The sequence below is a fragment of the Harpia harpyja genome, chromosome 2 (assembly GCF_026419915.1).
Source record: "Harpia harpyja isolate bHarHar1 chromosome 2, bHarHar1 primary haplotype, whole genome shotgun sequence".
Taxonomy (NCBI): domain Eukaryota; kingdom Metazoa; phylum Chordata; class Aves; order Accipitriformes; family Accipitridae; genus Harpia; species Harpia harpyja.
In genome coordinates this window covers 38,232,567-38,260,561 of record NC_068941.1, presented here as the reverse complement: position 1 = coordinate 38,260,561, position 27,995 = coordinate 38,232,567, and the positions used below count along the sequence as shown (strand labels likewise).

Below are 27,995 nucleotides of genomic sequence, written 5' to 3'. Positions count from 1 at the left end.
AGACTATTAAAATGCTAAAAGTCACTGATTGATTATTTTAATGCTATCTCACTATTTCAATAAAGATTGCTTTTGAAATAGAACTCTGTCTTAACGGCACTACCATTTTGCTAAATGCGGATATTGTAGCTTCTGATTTTTGTATCCGTTAGAAATGAGGAAATATATTCACGTTCAGTGGATATGTCCAGATACAACAGAAACAAGGCAGCAGGCCCAAAGTACCATCAAGTTGCACAGGTTTTCCTCCTATTTAACATTTACAAATTTGTAAGAAATTTTCTGTGGATTTTCAGACCTTATGGTGACCATAATTCTACTGACATTAAGCTTGCTTTTCTCTGTTGTCATCTGTGGTCCCCTTAGATGTAACATGCAGCTGTATGGTAAGTATTCCACAGGCTTTACGTTGACACCACTTGAGCAACTTGAATTACTGTTTCCCTATGACATTCATCTAGAGGACTGAGCAGTTTTAAGTATGCCATCTGTCAGACTTTCTGATCTTTGTCAAACAGGATATGAGAACCACTTGTTATCTGGGAAGTGAAGTCTGTAATACCTGGGAGAAAATTAAGAACAGCTTCCTAACAGTATTCTCAGCTGTGATTTGCCACAGCATCCACAGTTCATCTCAGACTTTTCAAAACAGGCTCTTCTTCCTAGGCTCTTCTCTTGCCTAGGAGTCTGGCTGGGTTTCAGATCTCAGGCTTGGAGTTTCGTGACTCCATAGCCATGCTCAGAGGTTTGAGGTGACATCTACGTGGGATGGTTCTTTAGTGCACAGCTGTACCACTGACATCCTCCAGAATGGAGTAGTCCGATTCAATTTGCCTGTACTGACAATCAAACCATGCCAGGGAATCGTCTGAAAGAGTGATAGCTGAGTTGGGTCAAGCCACTTCAGAAGTGCTTTAACACTGACTGACTACCAGTGCCCAGGAACACTTTCAGGTATGGTTTTATTTAAGTAGGGACATAGCCAAAGTGTGTATGTCAGGCAAATTTAGAGCTCAGACAGGAGACGTATATTTAAAAGTGACCAAATTACTTTTAAAAAATGTTTTACATTGATAATATTATAGATCTAATATTGTCATTTAAATGAAATGCATTGTCTTTAGTCATTAAAATAGACCTTTCGAGGCTATTTATCCCCAGTTTCAGAAGTTTGTCAAAGATAACATTTGCCTGTGAAATGTTTTTAGTACAATAAATGCATCTTTGGAAGGTGGAGAGGGCTGGCCAACTGTAAGGAGTTCCTGCACTACCAGTCGAGGAACCAGTCCCTTCTCCAGCTTCAGAGGTAGAGGTATTTTATGAGTAAGGGGAAACTTCTAATTTTAGTAAAAACTTTTTTTTCCTTGCTAAACTTCTACTGCTGCTTTGAGATGAATTGCAGTGGATTACCATAATAATACTGTAATAGACCACGTGGACATTGTTAATAATGAACTTGATGAAATATCAGCTCTGGAATGAATTTAAAATGAGCTTTTTCCTGCAGTGAGTAGAAAGAATTGTATCAGACAGTGAAGAGTTTTTCTGTCACAGATCAGTTATATTCTTTTCAGATAGTTCAGAGGTACTATATGATCTGAATGCTCACTGTATACCAACTCTGAGTCACCATTTTCCAGTAGCAATTGAGTTAGATTTTAAACTCTTATGGCCATGAGTGGTAATATGTTATTATGGTGCTTTTCATACTTTAGTAAAAGGTTCTGTATTTGAAAAGACCGTAATTTTGTGCGTTGAGCAGTGTCATGTCAACATAAAGCCCGCTGAAATCATTGAAAGTGTTTTCCTCAGTTGAAATTAAGATTTGCTGTATTTCCAGTACATTTATAGCTTATACATAAACTCTGTATCTCTTCCATGTAAGAGGCAATGATAGTTCTCCAAGAGTACTGCTTGTTTCCTTATCACTGGGGCAGCAGGGTATTGGTGTTGATACCAGGTTATTCTCCCTGATAATGTGCTGTAAAAGACCCCTTCTGGGAGGCACTACATCTTAAGTTAGTCCTTTCTCAGTATTGGGATGTTACCCCCATAAGATGCTGTATTGGGTCTGGCTGAGATGGAGTTAATACTCCCCATAGCAGCCCTCATAGCCCTGTGCTCTGCATCAGTAGCTAGAAAGGTGTTGATAACACACCAGTGTTTTGGCTACTGCTGAGCAGTGCTGGCACAGCATCAAGGCTGCCTCTCCAACATTTTTGCCCCCCCCTCAATGGCAGGCTGGGGCAGGGCAAGATCTCGGGAGGGGACATAACCAGGACAGCTGACCGAAACTAACCAAACAGATACTCCATACCATATGACGTCAGCTCAGATATAAAAGCTAAGTAAAGGGAGATGGAAGGGGGGGCATTTTTGTCTTCCGGAGCAACCACTACGTGTACTGAAGCCCTGCTTCCCAGGAAGTGGCTAGACATTGCCTGCTGATGGGAAGTAGAGAATAATATCATTTGTTTTTCTTTGCTTTCGCGTGTGACCTTTGTTTTCACTTTATTAAACTGTCCTTATCTTGACCCACGAGCCTTTTGTTACATTTTCTCCCTCCTGTCCAGCTGAGAAGGGGGAGTGATAGAGCGGCTTTGGTGGGCACCTGACATCCAGCCAGGGTCAACCCACTACATGCCCGTTCAGGAGCATGAGGAAGATGAAACTTTGGTGGGACTTGCAAAGTGAACATCCAGAATATTCTAAGGAATAATTCATCTCCCAGCCTGCAGGCACTGGGCAGGAAAAAAGAGGATCTTGTATCATCTTACTTAATTTTAATAATGTCCTTTTCTGGCTACATAAATCTTACTCGTGTGGATTCCAATAGTTTGAATATGGCTTCTTTTATAAACCCGTAGAAGTGGCCTGTGTTATGAAACTTCAGTTAAAAGTTGTTTTTTCTTTGCATGATTTATACTTGAGGCTTCTTTAATAAAGGCTATGAATCAGCAGTGGCTTAATATCCCTCAGTTAGAAGCACCTTTATCATCCACCTCAGATTATTATTTTAAAGGATGCAAAATATTCTACTCACAAAGTTGTTTCAATGTATTTAAAAATTAAACCAGACTAATTTCATTGAAAGTCTTGAAAAGCCTGGATTAGAAAATTTTAATTCTATTGGCCATCATGAGCATCTGTCTATATCTGTGACCTTTGTGGTGCATTTCTTGATCTAACACGTTGTCCCTGCTGCACATTACATAGCTTGCAAAATATAAAAATGAACCATCCATAAAACATAATTCTAGTAGTCTCATTTCCAGTTTGTTAGTATGGCATTGGGAATTGCTTGTCTTGAGAAATCACATTAATCCAGTTTTGTATGTGGTTCCTATGAAACCAAAGTTAACTAAGGGAAATTTCAGACAGAAAAATATCTGTTGACCTTCCAAAATATGGCCATGCTTAAAATTTGGGATCAGTTTTGTGTTGCGTGAAAATTCAAATGGAACAGAAAATTGGAACTATACATTAAATGAATAATAATTGTCATTTTCTTCACCACTTATGCTAACACCTTTAATTGTAGTGAATTAATTTAGTAGGAATATGGGCGTCATGCATTGCTGTTACAACCCTTTTGTAATTTAGTAGTAATTAATATACTACATTACACAGTGCAGCCACATTCTCAGATTTATTCTCCATTCAGATTGTCCTTTTTCCCTGCTGGCTGAAGAGAAATAGGTGCAACATTAAAAGTTGTGAATGCTTTCATGCCAAAAAAACCCCTTAGTGTTTTTACTTACATCCTGTTCCATCAAAATGTAAAGTAATCTCTAAATTATTTTTCTACTATTAAACTTTTGGCTGATTGTGGCTGATTGAATCTATGACCTCTAGATCATAGAATTACACAGGTGGGAGGGGACCTCTGCAGGTCTCTGTTCCAAGCCCTTGCTCAAAGCAGGTCCATTTAGAGCAGGTTACTCAGGGGCTTGCCCCATCATGTTCTGAATATCTCCAAGGATGGGTATCCAGCATCTCTGAGCCCCTGTTCCTTTGTTTGACCACCCTCATGGCAATAAGCAAGTAAATAAATAAAGTTCTTATATCTGGTCACAATTTCCTGTATTCCAGCTTCTGTCCATTGCCTTTCATCCTGTTGCTGTGCGGGTAAGGGTAGCCTGGCTCCATCATCCCTGCACCCTTCCAGTGGGGACATAGCTCTTGTTAGCAATGAGATTCCCTTCACCTCCTATTTGGAAGACTGAGGAAAGCTGGCTTTCCTAGCTTCTCTTCATTTATTGTGCACTCCAGCCCCCTTACCATCTTCTTGGTCTTTGCTGGACTTGCTCCAGCATGGCAGTCTTATATATATCTTGCTCTGATATTAAAGGAAGATAGTATGTATGCAGCAAAATAATGGTATTCTGTTACCTCCAAAGTCCATCAAAATCTTTCTGAATCTTTCCATTGTCTTTAATGGATTCTCAACCACTACTTAATGTTGTTTTGTTTCATGTTCTGCTTAAATAGCTTCAATAGTAACCAAACTTCAGAGTGAGTACAGCTTAATTAAATTTCAAATTCCATTTTATAGCATAGCAGGTTCATCTTATGCCACTGGGCCAGCCCGGAAGGGAGTATTTTCTTTGGCGGTTTTCTTTTCTTTTTGAGTTCTAAGTCAAAGCATATGGAAGAACATGATTTAGCTTTTGAAAGTGCATGACATTCATTTTTTATTAAAGCTGAACTGAAATAAAATAGACCCATAACAGTTTTGCCCATAGGATATTTTGTTTCAAAAAAATTGCTTTCTTTTGAAGGGTGTAGCATAGAGCATGGTTTCAATTTCTGTAGAAAATGGTACATTTATAAATGCATATTTTATTGCTAACACCATATGGCTATATGTAGATTATAAAGGCCATTCATGCTAGCAGGCTCAACAAGTGAATGTGTAAAGTGTCTTTAAACTCAAAGGAACTAAAAGCCAAAAATTATTTAGTTCTCTTTCTTTTACGTATTTCAGAGTTGATCTTTCTGTTTTCTCTTGTAAGGAGCCTATCTCTGAAGCTGTCGAAGGAGGTAGATCAAGGAGAAGCCAGGTACCCTCGTGTTAGCCAGCTGGCCGGCAGCCCATCTGTGGAGTGGCCTTTTACTGGTCTGGAAGAAGGCGGAGGCATTGAATCTTTGCCCTTCAGATTGATGCTGCAAGACTGCACAGCTGTAAAGACATTGCTTCTGAAAATGAAGAGGGTTCTTCAGGAGGTAATCACCCACTCATTTGTTAAATTAATAGCTTTCAGCATTAATGAGCTAAGCGGCAGAAAAAGATCAGAAAAGTTTATGGACTTGATGTCTTTTAATATGTCTTGACTATCTGGAATTGATGCAGAAGTATAAATAGTAGTACCTCAACGTGGTGGAGGTCAGAAAGTTTATACTATAGCAGAATTTAACTGATACTGCCACCTCGGTGTGCAGAGTATAAAGCTTCTCTTGAGCTTTTACCAAAAAGGGGGCAGGGGACAGGAACTGCTTTAGAGCAAAATAAATTGTATTTTTTTTTCCTCTAGTATTTTAGAGCTTTTCAGTTTTCTTACTACATTTGTTAATCAGTATGAAGTAAGTTGCATGCAATTTATTCAGAGGAGAGATGCAAAGGAAAAAATGTTCTTTTAAGTAACAGTACTAAAATTAAAGGTTACTAGCTTAAGTTTGTAAATGATGGCCGAAATCAGATTTCTTAGGCTGTTCTAACAATTTCAAGAGTCCTGGCTTGTCCTGTCCTGCTATATTCTCCTGCTTCCCCCCTGAACTGCTGGTGCTGCTTTGAAAACTTTCTTTTGCATCCAGTTCCCTTTAGGATTTTAGAAGAAATCAAATTACTATTGGGTTGGCGGGTTTTTTTGACACTTTCCAGCTGTGGAGCTTTGATTCAGATACATGCTTTACATGAGTTCAGCTTTGTGTTAGTGGACTGCAGTGTGAGTCTTCTTTGAGATCTACAAGAAAGATAATTTTTTGTTTGTTTGTTTTGTTTTTAATCTATATAGTTCAGAGAATTACAGAATAATTTAGGTTCAGAGGGCTCCCGGGAGGTCCTACACCTCTACTGAAAGCAAGGCCAACTTAGAATAGGTTGCTTAGGTCCCTGTCCACGTAAGTTTTTGGTACCTTAATGGGGTTTCCACATTGTCTCTGGGCAAGGGTTCCAATATTTGACTACATCATTGTAATTTTTTTCCCTAAGATATAATCAGAATTTCCCTTGTTGCAAGTTCATTGTATGATGACATGCTAGTCACTTACTGAGATGTTTAAATAACAAAATAAGGCTTTGGCAAGTTTGGGGTTTTTTACTGCTCACTTCTTGATCATCTGTATCTAAATTAAACTAATTGTTGTCCTGTCTGAGAAGGTTTGTCAAAGGTTTAGCCATGATAGTTATCCGTTAGTCCTCCTAAATAGCATGTTTTTGCTGGATGGCAAGCCTCATGCCTTCCAGATTCTTTCCATTCACTAGAAGCTTTATGTATGCTGTTGGGCTTCTAATGGACTACTGTTTTGCTGAATCCAGAATTGAAATCATTCTCCATCAGTTCCTGCTTATATAATGTCAGAATACAGAGTGAATTTAAAGGTTCTTGTCCACTGAGAAGGATTTGTAACCCTATTATATATGGAAATAAATAATAAGAATTATAGTATTACATGACATAGCAGTTGTAACATTCAGCTGGTAATATTGGCAGCATGCTCTGTAGCTTCTAGTGTGAATAATTCTGTGTTTTGCTCAGAAAAGTTCTTTCTTACCATGACAGTAAGCATAAGAATTTTATTTTTAACTTAACAAGTTCCATTAAACTTATGTAAGAATCTACTGTGATTTTCTGTATGGAGATATGTTGTATCTTATAGTACTTCATCTTTAAAAACATTCACCAGGTGATCTCCAGAAAAGGAACACAAGGTATTTCGTGCAACTCACTGGAATTTCATGTCCAGTTACTAATACCTCCTTATGTAACTCATATTGATTTTATTTTTTCATCTTGCATGATTCAGTCTTTTACTTACTTGTTCCTTTGCACCACATAATTTCCATCTCCCCATCTGACTGTAACACAGTGTGATTCTGTCCTTTACTTTTCTTTTTGTCTTGCCTTCCTTATGAAATCAAAATGGCCTTTTTCTACTTCTACAGTTGGATGTGATATGCGATGCATCTATAATATATACGTGCTGTAATTTACCTCCCTGTTTTTCAGCACATTTGAGATGGAATATCCTAGTAGTAGTACACATTGTTCTAGTACACAGCTAAACAAAACTCTTACATAGCTAGAGTGAAGCGACCAATCTGATGATTATCAAAAACTTTTGCTATGTCGAGTTGTTATTTGTATTTTGGTTTTTAATAAGCAACTTGTATAGTATCAGTGATAGAAAAGATATGGAGAATACTGTAAAATGGTGTGGGAATGTCCTTTTTAGTAGCCCCATCTGAGAAACAGCTGTTTGATAGGTAGTGCAATATTCTAGTTCTACTGATTATAAATACACAGACTATTTCTTAAAACAAAAAATTACTTTTCAAGGTCATTGTTAAACTGCACAGTTTTCATATCTCCATAAAGAGTTAAGAAACCTGTCTACTATGCAGTGGGCATCATCCATGGTATAATTGCAGGAGAGTGAAAGAGCAGCAGCAACAAAATATTCACAAACAGTCTTTAAAACACATTAAAATATTAGGAATTGAACCCAAACTGGAGCATGATTCAAAAGAGCATAAGTAGCTAGTTTGAACAACCAAAGAGAAGATGACCTTGAAATATATTACAAATTGATTTTGGAATGACATAACTTGATTATCTTCAGAAATACAGACATTTATACATTTATGTCACTTTTAAATTATTAGTGAAAGATTCCAGGAAAATATAATTTCATCAAATTGAAATATTGTTTTGAAGAATCTGATAAATAAGTCATCGGAGCATATTTGCCATGCAGTTTCCATGGAGAAGGTACCCTACTTCCATTGTAACTACATGTAATTTCTTCATCCAAAAATCACTTCCACCCCAACCAATATTATAAATCAAACTTACAACAGTACAGAATTAAAAGACATAAAAGAAAAATTCTTTCCTTACCATGGAATGCTCATGTATTTTTAGATGTAGTCAAACATAGTCTGGCAGGCTTATATGGTATAGAAGTGAAATATTTTATGCCTATAACAGTATAAAATAAATATATTTATTTATAAAAATAATATGTCACATGTTTTCACTTCAAAAATATAGAAAGCATACGATCTACGTGGCGAAAAATTACACAAGTTGTCAGAAAAAAACCTGCAGTATTTCTGTTTTATACCTGATGATACCCATAGAAGAAGAAATTACAGTAGTGTATACCTCTATTGAAAAATAACATATTAATTGAGTTAAAATATTAGCCCCATTATTCAATATAATCCTTCTTCTTAAGCACTGAGCACTGCTTCTAAGGAATAATTTAATTATGATCTGCCAAAACGTAATACTAGCTAGTACAATATGGGGGTTTTATTGTTGCAGTTGCTTATAATTGAAGAATCTAAATGAAAAACCTGCATACAATATATGCTGTACTGTGCAGCAGATTTATAAAGCTGTGAGTTTAGCTTGTTATTGGTCTTATGAAAAGGGAAATTGAAGACATGGCAGTAACTTGCAAGATTGAGAATGTTATTAGGTAATATATTTAGTAAAAGACTAATGAATGATCATTCAATTAAGAGAATTAATTACCATTTCACTTTCAGTGAAAAAGCCTTGAAAATGTCTACTAATAATTCTTTATAGCTTTGGCCATTCAAGTCTCATAAGGCAGATTGTCCCCTAATGTTTTGAGAACCTCACTGAACAAAGCTGAAAAGAGTTTGGAGGACCCTGGCACGTGAGGAAGCTCGGTGATCCACCAGAAATTGGTCCAGAAAGTATGTCCGAATCTGTTCTGCAGCTTTTCCTCGTGGATGTTCCATTTCTGACAGACAAATCTGCAATACATGGAGTAACCAAGACTTGTGGGCTGCAAAGTTTCATTAAAAAGCATTACCAGAGATTAGCAGCATAGGCAGCTGGATAAAAGCCACTTCATCATATAAGACAATACAAGCCTGTCTGTGATTTACAAGTAGTTCTTGGTCTCCCTTTTCTCTCCATCTCACTGATGTTTATTGAACTGTTTTTGTTTTCCTCAAAGTCTACTTGGTGTTTACCTTTTTCTCAGTAATAACTCCTCTCATTCAAAAAAAAAAAAAGACAAGAAAATGGGGAGTTGGGTGGGTGAAATTGATAGGTTTGCCTTCTCCTAAGCAATGGATTCTTCACTTTTTGACTTCAGGCAGGCCTTTCTGCTCTGCACTGGTCTTCAACTCAGAATCTGTGTCAACTTTTCTCCCCCACATGCTGTGCTGTACTTTCTATGTTTTGTTACGTTTCTGGCCACTAACTGATTGCGCGTAGTCAATGAGCTTCTAAAAATTAGACTGTAGCTTCTTCCTCACTTACTGCTATAAACAATAATGAATATATAATGCCTCTTTCCCAAACAATATATGGGCTTTCCTGTACTTTTCCAGATGAGACTAAAATTATTTCCGTCTATTAACTTTTTTATGGTTTCAGTTATAGCTAACTGAGGCAATGTCAAAGGCTGGCTAATTGAGAGGACATTTAAAAGCTTTGCCTTTGTTGAAATCATTGGTAGAACATTTCAGGCAGAGACATATGAGGAAAACTCATGGTTTTGGTTTTGTGCCTGGCAAGAGAGGGTCTTTGCGCTGAAATAAACATAGTGAAAAAATACAGCTATTTTGGGAAGGAATCCATTTAGTCAGTGGTAATGGGTTTTTGTTCAAACTTTAGATGTTGAGCTTGTTGATTAATTTTACTGCATGTCCCAGTAAAAAGAAAATCTTGCCCACATTTAGGCTTATTTCTACAGGTCACATTTTCCCTGTATTCTTTATGGGTTATCAACTACTAAATTCTACTCTTAGATATTTTTATGGGGCTATCAGAAGTGACCTTACTGGTTGCTAATCCAGAAAATTTAAGATATTTTGTCTGTATGTTTGTGTAATTTGTAATATAAATTATTCAGTGCATGCCCATGCTTCTTTCACAGCTCCGCAAAACACCATGCAGGCTGTGGAGCTTTAGAAATTGAAGCTAATTGCTATGATTAGCAATAGGGATAAGTCACTCTGGACATATACTGCATACTGTTTTTACTAATTAATCATTTATTTTACTGAGGGAAATTGCAGCTGTCTGTGGCTGTCATTAAAACTTAATGTATCCAATACAGTGTTTTTAGATTGCACTTGAAAAAATGAGAAATGTGGAAAATTATGTCAAAATCACTGTGAGAGTGGCCATGACAGTTGCCTGAGACCTGGGGGACAGAGTGAGACCACTCAGTCTGCAATTAGCCTGTCAGATATCAAGGGCTACATTACTTCTCTGCATGCATCTTTCACCTCATCAGTAAAATAAGCATAATTATAGAGTCTTCTTTTATGCTGCACTTGCAAGCTACTAATGGAATGTACTAAGAGAAAGCTAAGTGTTCTTTGCGATATTTTGTAGACTGATTGCTAAGCAATATGGAATTGGCCTTAAACTATGGGTTCTAAAGATATTAAAGCTTTTCCTGCAGTCCACTATGAAATGTATTGTTTACTAATATTGTCTGTTAGCCACTTAGGAAGCAATAGCAAGTTTAATACACTGTGAAATACTGCAGGTTTTCTTCCTTTAAGTAACTTTGTAATTAACCACTGTAGCATTGCTGATTTATTCAACAACTCTGCATTTAATGCAGTCCCTTTTATCAAGTAATTCATGCTGGAAATTGGTAATTCCTTCATTTCATGGTGTGTTGACACTGCATATACCCATAAATTTAAATAACTAATAATAAAAATGTACTAGATTTAGTAATAGGATTTAACTTTATCGTATTAAATTGCTTTTTCACTTGGAAATATACATTGGCATACCCTTGCCCAGCTGCCTGCAAAGAGAGTGCAGAAGACCCCATTGCACACTTTGTGTATATTTTCTAGTAACTTATCTCAGGGTAACGGAGAATATTGGGAGCTGGTGGATATAATCAGATGTTCTTTTTGGCAGTGAAGATGTTTTATTCTAAGTTTACCAATTATAAGGGATTTAATAAGAACAAACAAACCCAGTGTTTGTTATTTAGCTCAATATTCTCGAGGTACAAGAAAACTCTTTTTTCCCCTATATTTTTTAGGCAAGCTGCATAGGACAAATACCGTCTCCAACATTGTCATCATGTGTGGTGAACTTAGCTGAAACAGGTTGTAACGCCGCAATTCCAGTCCCAGTCCTATTGCTTAGGTTTCTTAGCTGAATAAGCGGTAGTTCAGATAATTAAAAAAGGTTCTGGAGAGCTGTCAGTCTATTTTGGTGTGTACAATAGAGATTTCAGTGTGTTCAACATTTAAAATTTCTCAAGATTGTTAACAGTTGTTTAATAGCACTTGGGAAAGCCATTTACCTGGCAGATCAAGGCATGTTCTCCAGTGATTCATTTAGAAGATCTTGTTTGGTAGAAGTTCAGCATTTTGGGGAAGGGTTAAGAAAAAGGTTGTATATGCCTGTATCTTAGAATCAAATAATCATTTAGGTTGGAAAAGACCCGTAAGATGAAGTGCAACCATAAACCTAACACTGCCAAGTCCACCACTTGTCTATGTCCCTAAGCACCACATCTACACGTCTCTTAAATACCTCCAGGGATGGTGACTCAACCGCTTCCCTGGGCAGCCTGTTCCAATGCTCGAGAACCCTTTTGGTGAAGAAATTTTTCCTCACATCCAATCTAAACCTCCCTGGCACAACTCGAGGCCATTTCCTCTTGTCCTGTTGCTTGTTCATTGGGAGAAGAGACCCACACCCACCTCGCTACAACCTCCTTTCAGGTAGCTATGGAGAGCATTAAGGTCTCCCCTCAGCCTCCTTTTCTCTCCAGGCTAAACAACCCCAGTTCCCTCAGCCATTCCTCATAAGACTTGTTCTCTAGACCCTTCATGAGCTTTGTTGCTCTTCTTTGGACATGCTCCAGCACCTCAATGTCTTTCTTGTAGTGAGGGGCCCAAAACTGAACACAGTATTCAAGGTGCATCCTCACCAGTGCTGACTACAGGGGGACGATCGCTTCCCTAGTCCTGCTGGCCATGCTATTTCTGATACAGGCCGGGATGCTATTGGCCTTTTTGGTGACCTGGGCACACTGCCGACTCCTATTCAGCCGGCTGTCGACCAACACCCCCAGGTCTTTTTCCGCCGGGCAGCTTTCCAGCCACTCTTCCCCAAGCCTGTAGCGTTGCATGGGGTTGTTGTGACTGAAGTGCAGGACCTGGCACTGAGCCTTGTGGAACCTCATACAATTGGCCTCAACCCATCGATCCAGCCTGTCCAGATCCCTCTGGAGAGCCTTTCTGCCCTCAAGCAGATCCCCACTCCCACCCAACTTGGTGTTGTCTGGAACCGTACTAAGGGTGCAGTACTCGATCCCCTCGTCCAGATCATTGATGAAGATATTAAACAGAACTGGCCCCAATACTGAGCCCTGGGGAACACCACTTGTGACCGGCTGCCAACTGGATTTAACTCCATTCACCACCACTCTTGGGGCCTGGCCATCCAGACAGTTTTTTACCCAGCAAAGAGTACACCCGTCCAAGCCACAAACAGCCTGTTTCTCCAGGAGAATGCTCTGGGAAACAGTGTCAAAGGCTCTACTCAAGTCTAAGTAGACAACATCCACAGCCTTTTCCTCATCCATTAAGTGGGTCACCTTGTCATAGAGGGAGATCAGGTTAGTCAAGCAGGACCTGCCTTCCATAAACCCATGCTGACTGGGCCTGACCACCTGGTTGTCCTTTATGTGCTGCGTGATGGCACTCAAGATGATCTGCTCCATAACCTTCGCTGCCACCAAGGTCAGACTGACAGGCCTGTAGTTCTGCAGATCCTCCTTCCAGCCATTGTTGTAGATAGGTGTCATGTTTGCTAACCTCCAGTTGACTGGGACTTCCCTGGTTAGCCAGGACTGCTGATAAATGATGGAAAGTGGCTTGGTGAGCACTTCCACCAGCTCCCTCAGTACCCTTGGGTGGATCCCATCCAGCCCCATAGACAAGGGCTTCGTTCTGCTCCCCGTCTTCCAGCTCAGGGGTCTGGGTACCCTGAGAACAACTGGTATTACTATGAAAGACTGAGGCAAAGAAGGTATTAAGTACCTCAGCCTTTTCCTCACCCTTTGTCACTCTGTTTCCCCCCGCATCCAATAAACGATGGAGATTCTCCTTAGCCCTCCTTTTGTTGTTAGTGTATTTATAGAGACATTTTTTATTGTCTGTTATGGCAGTAGCCAGAGTTAAGTTCTAATTGGGCTTTGGCTCTTCTAATTTTCTCCCTGCATATCCTCACGACATTCTTGTAGTCCTCCTGAGTTGCCTGTCCCTTCTTCCAAAGGTCAGAAACTCTTTTTTTTTTTTTTTTGTCCTGAGTTCCAGCCAAAGCTCTCTGTTCAGCCAGGCTGGTCTTCTTCCCTGTCAGCTCATCTTTCAGCACACTGGAACGGCCTGCTCCTGCGCCTTTAAGATTTCCTTCATGAAGGATGTCCAGCCTTCCTGGACTCAATTTGCCCTTCAGGATCTTTATACTTTACAACAGGTGCTTCTGACAGTGTGTTCATTTGCTGACACTCTATGTTTACTTAACGAGTGTGAGGTTACAGGCTGGCACTGGCACGCAGCTCTGGGGTCCTGCAGAGTCACACTAATCTCATGTCAACAAAAAGATCTTCGGATGTGATCCAACTCAGTTATCAGTTCCTGTCAATGCCCACACTCACGATGAAGTTCTTTTGCAGGCCATGTTCCGAGCATTTTTGAGCCATGCTTTGAGATTATCAGTTTCAAATGCACTCATTTTTAATACTGAAAAATGGAGAATTTCTCTCCACTTTTTATGTTCTGCTGCTGACCTAGTGACTTAATCTTTGTAGACTACATATGTCTGTGTGCTGCAGCCTTATTGAAACAAGATTCACCATGAAACACGTCCTCCCACATGTAGCGATTATATTGATACATGTGTCTACTCCATATATTCAGAAGGCAAGTGAGTAGCTTCTTTTTTACTTCTCCTGTGGTTGCCTGAATGAAACATTTTCAGATGACAGTGTGATCTGCTCCAGGTCAGCATGGATTTGTATAACATGTTGCCCCAGCCTCCTCAACAGCCAAGTCTTAACAGCACCTTGCAGAGAAGCATTAAATAGCAACTCCATTAATATGTAATGTCCCAACATCAGCAGTTCTGTGCAATTGGCTGTGATTAACTTGTGGCTGAAGACCATAAAATTATAACAGCTACACAAATGAAACCATTTTCCCATTTAGTACTTCCATGGTTTTGATCAGTTGCTGCAGGTCAGTCAGCTAAATCCTACCCGACACTCCTTGGCAATGGAGCTGATCACACCAATTACATTTTCTGATAAATCTGCAAATACTGAGAAGTGCCTTGCAAAATAACGAGCTAGCAATGGAAGAAATCCAGAACGTCTGTAAAAGTCTGTAGAAGGAATTGATTACACTCAGTTGTTAGAGCTCATGAGTAATTTTGAGCTAAAAGACACATTTAGTACAGAGGGTAGATGGAAGAGTTCCTGATAAGAAAACGAGTAATACTGCCAGATCTAACAAATTTCCCAATGATTTATCCTGTTCTATTTCCAATTGCTTTTTGTTAAAAAGAGTGGGATGAAGATGAGTGCACAACACCCAAGCTGCACTATAATTGAATTTCCTGCAAATTTACTGGGGTCGTAGATACGAAAATACCAACTTGTCAAACAGTTTTGTAACTTGCAAAGGAGCATTTAGTATGAGGCTTATAGCTGGTGCCATTGCCTTCAAGCCCAGTAGGTTAAAACCCCCCCAAATTATCCTCATTTAAATAGTTTCTCAACTTCTGAAGTTTCACAGTCCTGTATTCCAGCCATATTAAGATTTTTGCTTCCTCAGTATAGGTTTCAAATATTTCCTGACACGGAAAAATCACTGGTTATATAGATAAAGCACTAAAACTGATGATACGCAACTGTTGCCATAAATGGATGTACAAGAAGAATAAAAATGTAATAGATAAAAATGTGGGTCTAGTATTCAGGTAGCGGAGTGCAAACCATGCATGTAGTTACCCATTTCAATATTTGTGTTTGTATATGACCATATAGATGATTTGGCAGAATTTAAATTTAATCTCTTAATTAATTATCCCTTACCCTTGATCAGCCAGAATTTATGAAACAAGTGCTAGTGTGGTTGCAGGAGAAATTCTCACAGTTCACAGCATGGATCTTGGCATAGCTCTGTGCTGCGGATTTATTTAATGTTTTCTCTGCACAGTGCATGCCATTACTTTGCAGCCCAGGTTATCAGAACAGTGCTGATCATTTTCCTAGTGGAAGAAAGAAAAGATATGAAAACTGTTGATATAGCATGCTTACATAAATTCATTATTTTGGCCAAAATAATAGTCCTCATTTTGTGCAGTCTGGCTCCACTTTAATTCATGAAGATGAAGTGATTTTTTTGAAGGGTGACATCATGATTCCCAGTGACAGAAAAGGTAACCTTTTTTTGGAAAAGGATTAGAAATCACACATCAGGGACATATCCTACACCTGGTTTTGTAATTGTCCAGAGCCAGTTGGTAGGCACATGTATTTCTTTATGAACATGTGGTGTATATAAAGAAATATTGCATATGTCTAATAATCTGTATTTCTTTCCTTTATATACCTTAATATTATAAATACAGCAGTTTTCTGCCTTCAGTCAGAGCCTCAGCTGGGTGTGAAATAGCATAGGTCCATTTAATCCAGCTGGTACTTGATGCCTTCTCAGAAAGCTGCTCTCTTCATCTTTCTCTCTCCTTAGGTTTTCACATTCACGGTGAGCTCCCCTTACAGAGACAGTATCGTACATGTGATTTAGAGCTCATGGATGAAAAATGCGAAGTTAGCTCATGCCTAGGAATTTATTTATTTTTTTTAATTTAAATTAAAAACCCTCCTCTGTTTTCACTCCTGGACTCAATAAAAAATTTTGGGAAGTTGTCAGGTAAAAGCAATATCCTAATTTATGAGCTTAAAAGAGAGGATTCTTGTTTTTATCAACAGTTCTTATGTCAAATCTGTGTGACGATAATCTAGATAGGAACAAAGATATGTTCAGAAATCATTGATGTTGCCTCAGTAGAAACTGAGCATGTCATAAAGCAGCTAAGCAAGGATACAGTTTGACAACTTACCTCTTTTAAGCAGGATAGAGATAACTAGAATGAATGGCTAGCCAAGGATCACTTATATTCTAGGATTTTTATTTCTTTTATGTGGCTCAATTTTTCCTATTCCTATTGGACAAATCATTGCTGATTTTTTCTTTATTTTATTTTATTTTTTTATGTAAGGGAAACAGCTCTTGGGCCACAGCTACAAAATGCCACTATGGAAACAGAGGGCCAGGTTTCTATTACTTGCCACCCCATGCACAATCTCTTCTAAAAATTGTTCTTCACTTTTGATTTAAAATATGTTATGAATTTAGATCAGTGATGAAATAAATGCTTGAATCTCCGGTGTATAGCCATGCCAGTCTTGCTCATCTGTGTAAGACCTTTGCTGGTGTTAAACTCCCAGTAATAGCACAGAGAAAGCAAGCAGTGTTTGTGTCAGTCCTTTTGCTATAAGAATGAGCACTTGTTTTTCTCTCTAGTCCCCAACCCCCTGTGGGGTTAGAAGACTTAGCAGTCTTTTTTTCCATCTAGGCTTTGTGATGCAGCTTTGGATCAGATGATGTCTTAAACTTGTACTCCTAGCCTGTCTGATACTTTGTTTCTCATGCACAGTGCTTGATGCAATGATTGCTTTCCAAATAAGACTAGCATGGTGCATGTAGAGAGAGACAGTTTAGTGTGTCTGGATGTTTTATAGATAAAAGATTTAACCAAAATAATCACTTAAGATCACAGTAGTGGAACCTTTACTGATTTGCTCCATCAGAAGGAAGAACTTTATACTCCTTTTGTGTAGGCTACTTTGACATTTAAACAGAGAGTTAGCTTTTCTGGAGTACTCAAACTGAACATTCAAGGTAAAGTTTAAGATAACCCAGGATAAAAATACTGCTAATCATACTGACTTTTGTAAAACCAGTCAACTATCATAAGTATATGCTGGCTAGTTCTCTTTCTCGTTAAAGATCTCTTTCAAAGCTCTTTGAGGCAATGGAGAACTCTGCATTGATGCTAGTGAGCTTTGGATAACTCCCTGAATGAATAAGACAGTGACATCAAAAGGAATTTGTATTCATAGTTTCTGTTCGTATGTGGTTGTCATTATAATTTGCATTCTGGTGGTGCCAGACTGCCTTTTTTCATTGTGATTGTATGTGTGTGTCTGTGGGTAAAATATGGGTATATAGCTGTAAATTATTTATCTATTTTTACAATAAATTAGTTAAGATACATATGGCTTTGTAATACGCACATGAGCATATAGTTCTTACAGATATACCTAAAATAAGCCCACTGTCTCTTGCTAATTACACTGATGGTAGTATTGAATTTGCTGCTAAAAACTGAAACCATACTAAAACCCCATAATATAATTCCAAATAGAAAGTCTTTTTAAAATCTGTGATTCTTAGACTGTTGTTTAGATACCGCTCTTTCCTACCCAGTGTCATTCCATCTGGCATTGAGTTGCTCTTCACAACAGAGTTTTCTAATGAATATGAACTTTTATGTATTTATTTTGACTTTTGTGATTAATCTCTTTCTTAGTTGTGTCTTTTTTTATTGTGGTGCCATTATGTTTTGACAATGCAGGCTTCATAAGTATATTTTGTGTGGCAGTTTTGCAGGCTATATTTTACCATATAACGTAGTTTGCTCATACAATATTTGATTGTTTATTTGTTTATATATTCATACAATTGAATTTTTTTTTCACAACTTAAGCATTTTTCTGTCTATCTCATGGTTTTGGCAGCTTCTTGAACAATTTTTTAGTGCAAAATATAATTGTTTACTACTTATATTCCAGCTTTTCTGTATATATAATTTTGTAGTCCTATTTGGATAAATTATTTTTTTGTATTCCAGTCACTTTAGGACTTCCATTGAGTGCAACGTATTTGGCTAGAATTAGTAAGAATTAGCATACAATACTATACAAGTATTAGAATTAGTACACAATATTCTTATCATTATTTTGATATTATTCAGTTTCCTTCCCACCGTAAGTTTCCATCTGAATACTGTAGAGGATCTTAGAGAGGCATTTTTTAATATTTTGACAGCATTTAAAGATACAAAAAATTGCATTGCATAAACACCAAGTTTCTGGTGTATCCTTAAGCACACTAGGAGGAACTTTGGTAATATAATATTGTCATAGCATAATAGTATGTTCTCCATAGTGTTTAAATTGATACTGTTTATAAGTGATTTTCAGAACTGTGGACAGATAGCTGAAATGCAGTGTGGTCTTACAGATGCTACTGGAAAACAACTGAGGTTTTGGTAGTTTGATAGAGTAAGTGTCTTACGGAATATGTTTCCATCAGAGCTGGAAGAAGGCACCCTGAGCATGTAGCGGCAGAATCACCGCAGGTCTTCAAAGCCAGTGCTTGCTTGCATCGTTTGCATTTGTTCATGTAGTAGGAGCAGGATATAAATGGATATATAGTGAGTCTTCAAGAGCATATTATTCTCATGCTGAATTTTATCTTTTATGATCTCATTTAGTTTTGTCTGTGCTGTGGTTACAATTTAGAACGTTGTTCCATTTTCTATGGAATGAAGGTAGAAATGAACCTTTGCTGTGAACTGAAAATATGTATTCTTCTAGAGCTATTTCAATGTGTCAGAATAATCAAAATGTACATAGCCATAAACTAATTTTTCATTCATATCTTCTTTTTGGGAAATGCAATACTGGCAGTGATAGCTTTATTCATATGTGTCATTCAGGAAGGCATTCTGTGCAAGTTACACCAAAAAAACCCTTCATTACATCCATCTTGGGTTTAATGTTAAATTGCAAATTCTTGCCATGATCTGGAATATAGCTGCAGAAAGGAGAGGGCATGAAGCAAAGGTGCAAAAATAGGAACTGGAGAAAAGCAGTGAAATATGAACTAAATGTGCGGAATAGAAATGCTTCGCTGGAAGGGCAGTTGTTTGAGCTAGTCTGGCACCTTGACAGGCCTGCTTCTGTATTGATATTTGCTGAAGCAAGTAATTTATCCTGACAGTAACTTTGCCAGTACTGCAAGAATCCTATTTCACTAAGATTAACACCTTCTCCCTTGTTTCCAAGAACAAATATGCTTTATTTCTTGTTTCTGGATCTTCTTGTCATCTGTCTTACTGGTCTCACTGTGGTTTGTGTGTGTGCGCTTTAGCAAGTGTTTTTCATGAACTCAAGAAATAAGATCTAGCAGCTGAGCTTTTTAGCTTTCTTAAGTTTTTGGGGTTTTTTTTGTTTTTTTTTTTTAATTTTATTTTATTTTGACAAGACAGCACTGCATCATGTGAGAGTTCAGCCTCTGGTCTGCTGCCCCAATTACTGCTAGTGTTAAAAGTTTTATCACTTTAGCATATCAAGAACTAGGGTTTTTTTCTCCTTAATTCCTTCTCCTGTTGTAAGACTGGGAGCTCCAACTGCAAGAGAAAGGAAGAAGACAAAAACTTGGGGTAGCCATTATTCCAGATGGCTTTTGGAGCAATAATGTGAAATATTCATATACTGCCTGCTGAAATTCTCAAATTATCCTGAAAGTTTAAAAAAAACCCCTAAGATGTCTGGAGTTTTTCTTCCTATATTAGGTTTTAAGGCAGAGCTTTATTTAGAGAGGTTTCTGCCCAGCAGAACGCATTGATAGCTTGCAATATTGTCAGGGGAGAGGGCAATGTGTACCGCCGGATACCAGCAAAGAGGCTGCTTGTACCAAAGCACAGTGTTTAGTTTCACACCATGGTTGGCAAAGTACAGCTGAAATTAAAATAATGACATTAATGAAAACTGGGCTAAATTTTTAGGTAAACTCAAGCACAAACTGTAGCTTGTGTATTTTTCTGATTTTTATGTGGGCTTATTCCAACAATTCTTAATTTTCACTGAAAACAACAAATCCGAAATCTGCCATTCTTCTCAGTTTCAAATACTAGTATGCTTCATGTCATGGTCTTGCTGCATAAGTAGTCAAATAATCACTAGCGCAATTTTTGCCATGGATGCCTGAATTCCAGTTTTCTACCAGAGTTCAACACCCAGCAGCTCAGTTGCAGCATGATGTACAGGCTTTAATGAAACAGATGAAGTCAATCTGGCAACTTGAATTTACAAGTTGTAAAATAACCAGTGCACAGCAGATGGAGGCACTCCTCACACAGTGACCATCTAGAAAGGCCTGCAGAGCCTGCCTCGATCAGCCATTCAAGCTGGACTGTGACATGAAATAATTGGGGTGCTGCACAGCAGTCACTTCTACTGACAAAATCTCCTGCTTCCATTCTTGTATGTAAAGCAAATGCATGCACTGACTATTCTGGTAACGCTGACTTTTTTCTACATAGAGACTATCTATCTAGAAAATAATGTTTTTGAAGCAACTTAGATTTCAGTAGCCTTAAATAGTGGACTTACACCAGTGGTTGTGGTAATTTAACTTCTGCTGAAGTAGATTAAAAGAAAATAATGGCTGTATGAATTTACGGTTACATTCATTTAGCTGCTCTCCTGCTAAATGTTTTCTCCTCTCCCCAAAAGTACTTTTTTAAAAAAAGCACTGAAGACCTAGTTTAAATTCTGAGAGCTAGGGATCTCAACAGCTTGACAGAGTTTTCACGAGGCCTCTGTGGGCACCAAGAAGCTTCTGTGTCTCTGTGCAGCACAGATGTATTCTGAGTGGTGCTACGTTTATAACTCCGTTCTTTTGCATACTAACAGAAAATATAGTGCAGTCATCAGTTTTATTTTGAAAGTCTGCCTATTGCAATTGTTTTGTCTTTGACTAGCCCATGAAAAAATCCTTGGCTGTGAAAATTAAAAAGCTTTTTTGTTGCTGTTATCATTTGATTATAGTACAGAAGTGATATGGTACAAGTTAGCTCAGGCTAATTCTATTTACAAAATTAGTCTATATATTTACCTATAACTAGAATAAATATTGTCATGCTTTAATGTAATCTTAATATTTTCTCAAGCCAAGTCAATTCCAAAAGTTAGATGTTTGCAAAGGTAAGTTCATGATGGCTGTGCGGTTCTCACCTGTGCTTCCAATGCACCATTGCATTCCAGACAGCACTTTGGACAAAAGACTCCTTAAGCCTGCTTTCAGAGATATGGCTGATGCTGTTCTTGATCTGCATTTGTCATCTGTGCTTTAAACATTCTTTTTTTTTTTTTTTTTCATGAATGCTCCTAGGTGTTCTGAATATTTGTGAATATTTTGTGAACATTGCAAGATACCAATATTTGCCTTTTATTTTAGTCCATCCAGGGGTGGATTAATTAATAGTAAATTTCTGCTACCATGTATCCCTGGCCTCTTGCTCTGCATATGCTTATCAATTTTTGTAATATCCATCTTTCCAATGTCTATCTGGTATATAAAAAAGTCAATTAAAGTCTTTCCATTAACCATAATAGGTACCAATTGAAAGAAGCCTCCAAAAGAGTCTTTCCATCTCCTTTAAAATAAATTTTACAGGGTTTAATGTAGAATTATAAGCCTTTATTAAGGTGTTTTTTTTCTGTCCTCTAAAAATTAATAGACTACTGTCCAGTTACTATAGAATTTTGTAGGACTTGAAAGACCTATTAAAAACTTAGCATTTTCTGTGGAACCTGTACATTGCCTTTGTTGTGTTTTCACCTTCATTGTTAAAAGACAGAAACAGATTAATCACTAAGGTCATACAGCTCTGTGTTTAGGGCACATACATGCTTGTATGCCTAATCATACTACACCCTGTAAAAACTTTACAGTTTTTAGGTTTTGCAAGCCACATGGCCAAAATGTTCACGTAGTTTTGTATACAAATAGCAATGTCGATTGCTTTCAAAGACAAAACTGAAGCGATTTTGAAGTGCATGCATGCATATAGAATGGCTTTTGGAGGTAGAAGGGAGGTTGTCTTAAGTTCCAGTGAAAGCGAGATAAAACCCTGTGTATATATTCTGAATTAATATCTAGTTTCAAATGAACTCATACCTTTAGGCCCAATTGTCAGGAATTTTAGTACTACCTGAAAAATTTGCAGTTGTTTATTTGTATTTGTATACTGTTAGTTTTTTTAATAGAGTGGCTTAATCAGATGCTGATTATAAGAAGCAATAGAACTGGGAAGAAAAGGCAAACACAGCCTTGAAAGAAGGAAGAAAACTTTATAGCATGCAGAAAACGAAAGGCTTCTCAGATTACCTGAGATTACCTCTGAGCTGATTTCTTGGTGGGAATAGATTTTTTTTTTTTTTTTTAATGGAATATGTTTGTGTGGGAGATGAACAAGTTGTGTAAAACTTCCAAGAGGCATTTTTAAGTAGACAGTTTTACATGCTTAGCAGCTGTTAAACTATGTCCACTGTTAAATGCCTTCAGGGAGCAGAAGCAGTTGTTTTAGAAACAATATACAGAATGGCAAGAGCTTGGTGATTTATTCTGCCGAGCTGCTGCTACTTTCTGTTTCAAAACTTCTAGCAAATGTTTCCTGTAGTCTTAGTTTTTCATTCTGAAAAAGATAGAAGCCCAGGAGATTTTCATCTGGTGCTTTCTCATTCTCTCATATAAAATAGTTTTTGCTCTATACCAAGACTACAGCAGATGAATTGGTATAGTATCAGTCTTTTAGCATGTGTCAACACAAGGAGCAGCTGGTAACTGCCCTTCTTAGAGGAAGCCTAAGGAGGAAATGATGTTTCATTTCCTGCCGTGCTCTTCTTTTGGGCAAGGGAAGATCAGGAAAGAGAAGGGAACTAGTAGAGTCCTTCAAAGAGGGAATCTCATTTCCTGCCTTGTGCCTGTTCTGCTGCGCTGATTGCAAGTCAGGAATAGTAAACCTCTGCCTTCTCTTGATGTATAGCTTCAACACCTCTGTAACAGGAAGGGAGAATCCACTGGGCAGTCACCAAGGGAGTCATTAGACCAAAGCAATTTCTGGGTAGGACAAGTAAGGTTGGAGGAGTAAGTAATTTATTCTTCTACATGGCTGAGAGCACATCAGCAAATTCTGACCTCCTTCTGCAGTTTCCATGTACTAAAAAGCCTTTTCAAATTAGGCAACTGTCATGGTTTAACCCCAACCATCAACTAAGCACCATGCAGCTGCTCACTCACTCCCCCCCACCCAGTGGGATGGGGGAGAAAATCAGGAAAAGAAGTAAAACTCATGGGTTGAGATAAGAACGGTTTAATAGAACAGAAAAGAAGAAACTAATAATGATAATGATAACACTAATAAAATGACAACAGCAATAATAAAAGGATTGAAATGTACAAATGATGCACAGTGCAATTGCTCACCACCCGCTGACCGACACCCAGCTAGTCCCCGAGCAGCGATCCCCCACCCCCACTCCCCCCAGTTCCTATACTAGATGTGGCATCACATGGTATGGAATACCCCGTTGTCCAGTTTGGGTCAGGTGCCCTGGCTGTGTCCTGTGCCAGCTTCTTGTGCCCCTCCAGCCTTCTCGCTGGCTGGGCATGAGAAGCTGAAAAATCCTTGACTTTAGTCTAAACACTACTTAGCAACAACTGGAAACATCAGCGTTATCAACATTCTTCTCATATTGAACTCAAAACATAGCACTGTACCAGCTACTAGGAAGACAATTAACTCTATCCCAGCTGAAACCAGGACAGCAACATTTACCAACATTTTGCAAACACATAGAACAAGAAAGACTGCTTTTTGAGTTTACCTTTGAATGTAATATAAATATGCATGTGTTTTACAGTGCCTCTGTGAATGATCTCATATTTGTCACATACAGGTTTAGCTTTAAATTTTGAAGAATACATGAGCTAGAAAGTAGATGTTTCTTCCTACAAGGAGGGCTAGCGTTTATGAGCTACGTATGTCCTACTTGTATTTTCAAATGACAAGCCTTTTCAAATGGTGAACTTGTTTCCTGCCTGATGCTCACACAGACGTTTTCTGGTACTTAGAAGTGCATTTGCAGATTGCAGAGCCAAGCAAGTTTCACAGCATGACAGACCAAACTCTAAACACTGTTGCTGAACGTAGGGGGAAGATGAAATTATCCTTTTTAAAATTTCTGTCCGTCATTATACATGATGGCAAGCTTCAACTTTAAATTGGAACTTAGTGGAATAAAAATAGCTGGGAATAAAATTAAAACATAATATAGTGAATCTAACCTCTTTACATGGAATACTACTTTTTAAAAGTTTTAAGGAAAAACGCAGAGGTGGCAAAATATATCATTTTCAGTCTGGAGAAAGATTGATAGCCTTAAAACGTGTCTTACCATGCCAAAAATAATCTTTATGCTAATGGACATTCCTTATAATATTGTCTATAGATAATTAGAAATTATGAAAGAGGGCAGGAGACCTTGAGTTCACATTAATAAAGTAGTACAGTGAGGGAGGATAGAGAATAGCTAATAGGTACTGCTGTCTGGCAGACAATATGAAAGGATATTTAATTTTGATACTAAATCAAAATTGTGGTAGGAAATGGAAGACAAACTTCTTTCCTTCCTAAAAAAAGGATAAAATTAGATCTTCTTCAGTTGTTTTTTAATGATAGGTTCAAGAATAGTAAAGGCTCTTCTTATAGCTGCTTCCCTCACTGGGAAGAGTCTCCCAGAGATGTAGGGACATTTGCGTTTGGTTTTGAATATCATAGATGGTACTTTCCATTTATCAGAGAGAATGGAGAGGAAAGAGAATGTTATAGGCACTGGGTAGGAGTGGTAAGGTGTGGGCAATGGAAAATTAAATATATCCATCAGTATCAGACTATAAGGAATAGGAACCACCCTTCCTGGAGCAGTCTGCTAATATGTACACGGGAATGAAATGAGAATACGAGAACTAAAAGAGATTTTTCTGAAGCGGTATTAAGGTGTAATAGGAATGGTGGAACCATTTGTTTATATTCAGACATAATACGCTGAATTCTGAGAAACACAATGTTAGGGGTAGTAGTGTGTGTCCTCAAGCTTTCTCGTGTGATTTCTTTAAGTAAAAAATAATTTATTATAAGATTGAGTGACAGTGGCATTTTGAGTTCATCCCTCTGTGAGAAATGCTATGCCAGTGCTGCTTTCGGTCTGCAGTCCTGCTGGAACTCTGACAGGTTTGTGTGGAATTACCCTGGTTTGCTGTAGCCAAGAACATACAAACTTGAACAAACACCATGGTGGTTCAGCCACCTTCAATTTCTTCTGGAAATCCAGAGCTTCCACTGGTGTCTGGAGCATAATGTGGGCCCTGCAGGTATGTGTATAAGGACTGAAGGGGGAGTGCGAGCGAGGTGAGATTTTCATGCTCTATTTTCATAATTCCATACACAGCAAGAAGTAAAAAATGAACAGATGAAGACAAAGGCATGATGAATAATGTAATATAAGACTCAGTAAGGATTATTCTTTTTGATTAGCTATTCTTAAGGTTTCTCTTGAAGGTCGGCAGTGTCGTAGTTTCCCACATTGTTTCAGTTTTGATGAGAGCTTTCTAGGTGCATCTCCCAAGGTGGCAAAACCTCACTCCAAGTTCAGGGTGTTTTAGGGGAAGAACCCTGTCTTCCTACAAAGGTTCTTGCAGACTTCTACCTTATCATAAACTGCACTCTTTGAAGTTATGTACACTAGCAAGGCATTAGGTAAATATTTTTAAATATTGAAAGGGCTTGATTCAGTTCCTTTACTGTAGATGTTGAATACCATTTAATATGCCTTATGGTAATCTCATCTACCTTCTAGTTCCAGCTCTTGAAGAGCATGGGTCTCCTATAGGTCTTATGTCATATCTGTTGGCCTATGCATATGACTTAAATACCTTAGGATATCTCAGAGATACTTACATTTAGGCAACTGAACTGCTCCCAGAATCTCAAATCAGAAACCAAACAGGTCAAGACAACTGCCACCTACCATGTTTGAATTTTTGTAGTACTGTAGAGAGTAACAGAATATAAAGCTGGAGTAATGTTTCCTCTAAATGTGTTTGCTGCAGTAGGGCTACTCACATGGAGGTATGTGTTCTATTTTCCATATTAAAAAAAAAAATAAATTGTTTTCCTTTATGCTACTTCGTTGTTGCAGCCTTTCTTTTTAAGGAAAAGGTCTTGAACAGGCATTAAAACAAACAAACACCCTGCCCCCCATAAGTAAAAGAATCAAATCCAGTTTATGTGGAAGTCTCCTTACTTTTTAGAAAAGAAAACCTAAATCTCCATTTTTCAGCATTGTTAAGCATGCAGTAAAATAATGCAGTTACAAGACTTAATGGCAGTATCAAGCCCACACAGCTTGGCTCTATCTTTCAGAAGAAACTTTTCATGTGAGGCAAGAATGACACTAAAATAGTACATCTAACAGCACCATCAGTGCTTTTCTGCTAGGTTTAATTTCTAAAGTTGTGGGCTGTTGCTTTTGAAGCTCAAATTTCAGCTAGAGTGTGTATTAGATTTAGTGAGCTCTTTGATTTTATTACAAGGTATAGGTCTGCTGCGTTTCTCTGACTGCACAATCCACCTGCCTTTGCAGAGAGCACTCCCGCGGGAATCAGAGTGTTCATAAGATGATGAAAAATTAAACCTTCCGTTTGATGCTCCTTTTATTGAGGCTCTGCAAGAAGATGTTAAAATACCTTCCGTGTAATAGGCAGCTGGAGTAAAGTATTATCCATCAGCGTGGGCATAATGATTTATGTGAATACATATTTATCACTGTATCTGGTGACAAGCTCCAGTGAAGCTCAGAGCGTTCCTCGTGGTTACCCAAGGAGTGTTGTTATTACATTTCCTGTTAGACTTTGATGCTTTCTGTTTTTTTTGTCTAACACTTATTTTTATTGGTTTCTCTGTACACCAAGTGAAGGAGTACTACTCTCAGCCAGTTAATCCTCCTTTCTGTGTAGGAGACATAACCTCCTCAGAGCAGCTGTCTATGCACCTAAAAATACAAACCCGTCTAAAAGAACTGTCAACACCAAACTGGAAAGGAGCAGACATAGGATATATCTGCAGTGCAGTGGCTGCAGCTTGTGTATATGCAACAGAGCTTGTTTTAAACTTGAAGTAGCTCGTAATGTAGCTGCCACACCATTAAGCATAACATGAGCTTCAAAAGCTGCCAGAGACTTTGAATAGGCTCTAAGGCAGCCTTAGTGCCGACATGAAATTCGGGCTGCTCCAGCCTCCTTGCTGGCAGTGCCCAGATCAGCTCGTTGAATGCTGGGAGTGGAGGTGTCCTGCTGAGCAACAGTGATTTCAGTACAGCCTTCCCTACGGCTTCAATGCTGTATTGTCTTAAGGAACTTCCCTTTTCATTTTTGGAAAGAAATATGGAAGTGAATTATACAAACTCATTGGAGTTGTTTCAGTTACGTTATTTTTATCCGTGCTGAACGGCGTTACTCGCAATGCAGCAGCTGCTTCCCACCTCACGTTGGTTCATGTTTCTGCAGAATTCTGGCAATGTATTTTTCCGATTCCTCCTCTCTGAGAATTTAAAAAATTTTTTTTTGCAAAGAACATTAAGCCTACTAGATTTTAAGTTGGGCAGACTGCTGTTAACAATTTCTTATGTATTGGTACTAAGATCTTTTTAATGTTCTTGTTTATAAACTCTTCAGCCTCTGAAACTATTAATTTTGTAATGAG

General features: G+C 38.1%; 1 protein-coding gene across 5 annotated transcripts in view; it reads left to right on the top strand.

The window, feature by feature from the left end:
* Positions 1–27,995, top strand: part of CCSER1 (coiled-coil serine rich protein 1) — a 742,538-nt gene that overhangs the window by 293,927 nt on the left and 420,616 nt on the right. For all 5 annotated transcript variants that reach the window (XM_052776417.1, XM_052776386.1, XM_052776395.1 and 2 more), the window contains one exon: positions 5,016–5,226. In XM_052776417.1, coding sequence (XP_052632377.1) covers positions 5,016–5,226 — 211 coding nt within the window. The remainder of the gene's footprint in view (positions 1–5,015; positions 5,227–27,995) is intronic.